This window comes from Cupressus sempervirens, chromosome 10 (genome assembly GCF_028749045.1).
Source record: "Cupressus sempervirens isolate cs-2001-9-10 chromosome 10, ASM2874904v1, whole genome shotgun sequence".
Classification (NCBI taxonomy): Eukaryota; Viridiplantae; Streptophyta; class Pinopsida; order Cupressales; family Cupressaceae; genus Cupressus; species Cupressus sempervirens.
In genome coordinates this window covers 14,160,971-14,167,240 of record NC_143127.1, presented here as the reverse complement: position 1 = coordinate 14,167,240, position 6,270 = coordinate 14,160,971, and the positions used below count along the sequence as shown (strand labels likewise).

General features: G+C 37.3%; 1 protein-coding gene across 2 annotated transcripts; it reads right to left on the bottom strand.

Annotated features, from left to right (window-relative positions):
- Positions 1-3,958: 3,958 nt before the first annotated feature.
- On the bottom strand, positions 3,959-5,754 carry LOC149532325 (putative anthocyanidin reductase). 2 transcript variants are annotated; one of them, XR_016356854.1, is made up of 6 exons: positions 5,366-5,754; positions 5,126-5,277; positions 4,832-5,038; positions 4,588-4,760; positions 4,276-4,489; positions 3,959-4,179 (listed from the first exon to the last, which is right to left on the bottom strand). XR_016356854.1 is itself a non-coding variant. In XM_089803980.1 (6 exons), the coding sequence occupies exons 1-6, from the start codon at positions 5,484-5,486 to the stop codon at positions 4,032-4,034; spliced, it is 1,002 nt and encodes a 333-aa protein (XP_089660106.1). In that variant the 5' UTR covers positions 5,487-5,751; the 3' UTR covers positions 3,959-4,031. The 2 variants fall into 2 exon arrangements, 1 of the variants encoding a protein (XP_089660106.1); XM_089803980.1 differs by having other exon boundaries at positions 4,588-4,747; positions 5,366-5,751.
- Between the last annotated feature and the right edge of the window lie 516 nt (positions 5,755-6,270).

The window sequence follows — 6,270 nt, the reverse complement described above, 5'->3', positions numbered from 1 at the left end:
GTTTGTTAGTGACTACACTTCCATCATAAAATGAGGAACGCGGGGCTCCCGGATCAGTAAAGATGAATCAAAGGACTCGTACATTGAAAATACACACTGAGAGAGATCAGTTTTATCATTGTCAGATATGAGCGATATGCTCGGAACCTATGTAGCGGCTTTTTGTTAAAGATGATGGGTTAGTGACTGTGGCTTATTACGATATCAAGATAATGAAGATCGAAGGCGGTGATAGTAATGATTGAATCATATATAAGCCCGATACAGAATCGATGAAAATTCAAGTATCTTTACATGTTGCATGCCGCGGTCAACCAAGATCTTCAGACGGTGTGAAAGATAAACAATGTGAAAGGATTTAAACAAAGAAATTAAATGTCGCACTAAGAAGAAATACACAACACCGGATTTATCCTGGTTCACCACAATTAGTGGCTACGTCCAGACTGCAGAGTATTGAATTAATAAGAAAAAGTTGTTTACAAAATGAGCAGGAGCAGTATATAAATGGGCTCCAATAATATTACAAATGAAGAGTCTTTGGAAATCAAGAGACTCGATTATTGGAGGGAACAAAGATGACTGTTGGCCTTCACAATATCAACAAACTCCCACTTGAAGGACAACCAATGCTGCAACTGATCACCCAATACCCTGCTCAAAGAATGATCTATCTTTTCTTCACAAGCCCAAGAGAAGTTCTAGCACATTCGAACTTCTCTTTGGCAACAACCTTCATGAATATATCAGCCGGATTGATTTTGGTGTCAATCTTGACAACATTCAGCTTGCCCTCTTCGACTGCATGACGAACAAAGTGAGCATGTGCATCAACATGCTTGGAGCGACGTTAAGATGACTGATTATGTACCATGAAGATCGCACTACGGCTGTATCAAGAAAATCACCCAACACAATGAAGGGAGTTATGTTGCAAGAAAACCAGCATCCACCCAAGCATAATAAACTTTGTGTCTTAAGCAAAATATAGCCACGATGCCTCGTCATCAAGTATACTGGCTACTGATAGTTGGAACGTGCCCCAGTCATGTGTGAATGTGGTTAATATCAATTAGATCTGATCAAGGGGAATTCCTACGTGATAGGTGATAGAGTTCGACAAGAACCCGTGGCATCAAACTCAGCTAACTGTAGGTATTCAGGTTGCAGTAGTAAAATTGGAAGGCCTGAACTTGGCAATTCACCATTCTATCAGATCAATGCCTTAGAGAATGGATCTTGACCTTCATTGACTGCCTCAGATGTTTCCTCTGTCAGTCAAATCAATGGAAATGGAAGATTTGGAAATGGGCTAGAAATGTCTCATATTGGTACATCAAGAGAATTGCTGCCCGCTGGTTATAATCGAGTGGCAACATTTCACGACAATTTTGATTTTGGCAATGTCTGTTCACATGTGTCTGACATTTTTAAGCAGGGCTTTCGTTCAACTGTTCATGATACTGAGACTGAGACATCTATTTCACAGTGGCTAGCAGAGGCAGCAAACCTTCGACAACAACAAATAAACAACATTCAAAGTACACGTTTGCCAAAGACATGGACAGGAACACGATATGTTGAAGTTGAACAATCTCTTTCAGTGATGAAAGCTAGACCACGTGTGTTTTGTTTTGGTACAAATGGCATGCTCATAAAATATAAATAATGATCTCTCGTGCATACCTACCTTTTTGAGATCACATCCACATTTGAAAGGTGGAGAGCTTGTTCTCAGTGATACTAGACGCCTAGGAGTGCTCTATTTTTGCCACAACCATCATATGTCTGTAGCTAAATGTAATGAGCACGTAGGACAAACTTCTTGCAACCCTGGATCTGCTGTTCACATGGAGAATGGGGAGACTCTTGTTATGTGGCGATAAGCCTTTTTTTCCCAGTTTGGGGTGAAAGTGCGAGACACCTAAAGAATTTGTTTTCGTATATGGAAATTGCAAATTACATGGTATATAAGCGGGTTTAGATTTATCCAGAAAGGATTAATTTTAGCATCGTGGCCCACTATTAAATTTTAACAATACATTTTCCTATAATAAAGTTGTGATTATAATGTGAACAACATTATAATTATTAAGAGTATGATGAAGAAAGTTAATCTGAGGAAAGAGGAAGTTATTGAGAGACAGATATAAATACATGAGGAGAAGGGAGTTGATCGGATGTTCCAGAAGATAAAAAGATGGGTTTTCTTTCAAAGAATCAGTTATTTAAAACTGTTGGAAAATCGAAATAGAAGATTATTTATGGAAGATTCTCTCATTACCAAGGGGTTCCATTCTTCTGCTTCCGGACTGTAGACTATGTGCTCCAATAGGGGAGGAGGTTTTCCAAAATTATTTCATTTTCTTGTGAGGCTGCAGGAGGCAGAGCAAGTTTTCATTTTCCTGTTCTGAACTGTGCGTTAGCAATAGGAGAATTTTATGGTGGTTGTAATTGCAAATGTGTAATAAGGTCTTTGTATCTTTTATGCTTTAGGGAAGGGAGACTTGAAAGTTGATTGTATATCAAAACTTTGAGTTTGAGCGATCCTCTTTCCACTAATTGTGAACTTTGTGTCACTTTAGTTTTCTCTAAATGTGCTTTTACTATCGTTGTTTCCTGTATACATTCAGATTGCAAGACATGTTCATAGCTTTGTTTCTGCACTTTCTCAAGAAGATGGAAAACACATTTCTTGATTTCATCTTTTGTAGCATGTCGTGGTGAATGGACTTTGTGTCATTTACCATTTAATTTCTTGTAGTTGTTTAGTTTTCTTGCATCTACTTTGTGTTTACAAGTAGATGTTTGAAATCCTTTTGTGCTTTTTGGTCAAAAGCATCCACAATTAATTCATTGTATATCTTGCACAGGGAGTTGTACCCGATAAAAATTCAAAAGAGGGTTATCAATCCAATGATAACTTGTCCAACTGTTGGTGCCGATTAATCCTCCTACTCGGGCATTCAGGATCATATTTGCACGCACTTTCACGAAGGACAATTTGTTCACTAACTGATGAATACTTCTATTTATGCAGATTAAAAGATTGTTTTCTAATTAAAGAGTAGACCTAAGCATACCCAAGGGTTCAATGCATGAAAAACTTATACAACATGAAAAGTATCTAGAAAAAAAGATTTTATTGAATAAATATGTAAAACACATGAATAAATATGATATATAGAAGGAAGAAACACTTAATTCATAGAGTGCTTGGAGAAAAATGAATATGAGAAAAACTGACGAAGGAGTAGCCCTATATGTTAATACAGAGATGAAGATTCAAGAGGGACCTAAGGATGGTAGTATTCCAATAGAATTGAGAGCAATCTATGACCTAATGGGTTTTAATCAACCTTTGAGGATAGCAGAGTCAGAGGAGGAAGATGCATATTCACTATAATACTCTACAAATTTCACTGATTTTAAAGATGCAGATTCACTGTAATACGAATACAGATTCACAGTATCACTTACATATTTTAGTGATTTTAAAAGATATAGTTTCCCAAGTGGTATATAAGCTAAGGAACAAGTGTAGTGTATATTTTAATCCTGGTAGAAATTAAACAACTTCTAGTCTATCATGATTTTTAACATTGTGCTTTAAATTCCACAGCTCCAGAAATCCCCAAACACTTTGGGCATTCGAAACTGCACAAATTTCACCGATTTTATGGATGCAGATTCACAATATTACTATTTACTTATTTTAAAGTTGTAGATTCACATTACTGTATAACCCAGGGAGCAAATATGATATATTTGTAATCCTCTTAAGCATTAAAAACCTTCTAATCTATCATGTTTATGAACATTAAGTTCTAAATTTCACATCCTCAGACATCGCTGACCATTTTTCATTCAAAATTGTGCAAATCTAAGTAGTTTAGAAGATGCAAGTTCACAGTATTATATTAGGAAGTTCAGTCAGAAGAAGAAGAACCCATTAAAATGATGGAATTAGAATGCTCTATATAAATGCAGTACAGAATGTTGTCAATATACAGCCTAGTAGGCTACATCCGTCACAAGAATTTCATTTGTTTTGCACATTCGAAGCTGTCATTAACGATTTCCTCCATATGATACTTGTACGAGAATCCCAGATCAATCAATTTCTTGGATGAAATTGGTACAACTACTTTCTTCTCCTCATCTTCTTCCTCTTCATTCCTTTTTCACATAACAAAGGAAATGAGTCACCTATTGAGCAATTCCCCTGATTTCGAAAGAAATAAATATAGCTTGTCTGAACATTAAATTTCTTACCCAATAGCCAAGGGGAATTCTGGATATCGTTTGCGGAGGAAATTAAGCATGTCAGAAACAGTCACAGGATCCGAACAACACACATATCGACCTGCTGCAGATGGGTGTTCCATCAGATGAATATGGGCACTGGACACATCTTCCACGTGGACCAATGGCACCGATCCTATCAACTTTGTTCTTGAAACTGTGACTTGATAAAGTTCTCTGTTTCCTGGTTCCAATTCACATGCCAATTATATACGAAGAGAAGAAACCTTAATTGAAAATTGACAAGGCGCTGAAGTGGGCATGTGATACAATATTATTTACCTGTGAGTGGTGCAAACATGTATGGAACGCTCCGGGCAATAATGGGTGTTAGAGAATGACCTCCCACCATTCCTATCAACACTGTTACCACTTCCATCTCCTCGTCTTCTCCGTATCTCAGAGCTGCTTCCTCCGCCAAAGTCTTTGATTCTGCATAAATCTGAATATACAATCTACTAATCAAGGATGGACCAATTAATTATACATCTGAATATAACAATCGAGGAAAAACTTCAACACTTACTCCAGCAAAGCCGTCTTTTCCCTTGATGTAATTAAGAGGAGTCCAGCAGGATTCATCGAGGACCTCCTTTAGATGCCCGTCTTCATGAACAGGATAAGCTGCGACAATGGCAGACGTGTGGATTACTCTCTTCACAGTTTTTGATTTCTTGCAAGCTCTCATAATGTCCAGCGTTCCATCCACAGTAGGCTGCACAATATCGGCCTGATACTCCTCTCTCAAATCTCAAATCTCAATCTTTTTCTTTAAATATGAAGACAGGATCTACAAGAGTGGATGAATCCGGATTAACTGGAAATCGAGAACAGTGGCCAAATTCATGACGAAATCGCAGCCTTTAATAGCGGAATCGAAGCTTTCATGTTGCAAAAGATCGGCCTTGAACAGATGCAGCCTTTCTTTGGCTCCCGGAAGGGATAGCAGATGACTGTTTTTAGCTGGGTTTTCTACGGGAGATTAGAAACACATAAGTAGAGAGTATAAATGAAGAAAATATGCAGTTGATGAAGGAAGACTTGGGCAGTTGGGACTTACCAGGATCTCTCAAGGTGGCGTGGACAACAAAACCCCTTTGCAGCAGATTTTTGACAAGGCATGATCCGATGAATCCTCCCGCTCCAGTTACACACACTCTTTTCCTGTCATCCATCTCCATCTCCTCTCTGCTGCCGTTCTAAGATGCCCAAAGGCTTCGATTCCTAATTATAATTTCATGCATAACAAGATATCAGGGATATTTTATGAGAAGGTGTATACAATTTGATGAGAAGATGCATGATGGGCTGCAGTGGATCGGTGTACTCCCCTTGGAATCGAGCAGTATTGATTACAATAATTTTAGAGCCAATTATCAAGAGTATCGTTTTCAGGCTAAAGAAAAGAGTGGTAAGCGTCGTGCTTGGATTTACATCTACTTTATCATCGTCATAGACACACCTACTCTTATCTTATTTAGATTTTGTCCTCGCTTTCACATTGCCTCGAAGCCGGGTAAGAGAGTGCAAAATCAAGTATGCTTCTTCTCGCCACTTTCACAATTGTGTTAAAAATTAGATTTGACATTCAACAAGTTCAAACTTAGGCCTCGTCGCCCTAATCACAAATATTAAATGCAATCACAAAATAACTAGCAAATAAGCCATGAAAATTGCATTGTTGACATAGAGTTTAGATGGAATTGATATAGATAAAGTTTCAAATTTTCATAAGTTCTGAAGCAATGATTCTTGACTTTCAAATTGAAGGATTGGATTTTCTATTATTAGAATTTAAGTACATGTACAAATATCTAAATATTCTTATTTCCATCACAACTTTTTTTTCTTAAACGTTCTTCTTTGTACATTTTTTTTAGTATCCACGCTCATGTATACCACCTATGCAAGTTAGATGTGATTAAAAGAAAAATGTACTTAATTTGAAATATATATATATATATC

What these genes read in the sequence shown, in the direction of transcription:
- LOC149532325 (XM_089803980.1), bottom strand. Translation starts at nt 5,486, where the DNA reads ATGGAGATGGATGACAGGAAAAGAGTGTGTGTAACTGGAGCGGGAGGA. An exon ending in CGCCACCTTGAGAGATCCTG is followed by an intron (nt 5,278 to 5,365) that starts GTAAGTCCCAAC and finishes AATCTCCCGTAG; the next exon opens with AAAACCCAGCTAAAAACAGT. An exon ending in CATGTTTGCACCACTCACAG is followed by an intron (nt 4,490 to 4,587) that starts GTAAATAATATT and finishes AATTGGAACCAG; the next exon opens with GAAACAGAGAACTTTATCAA.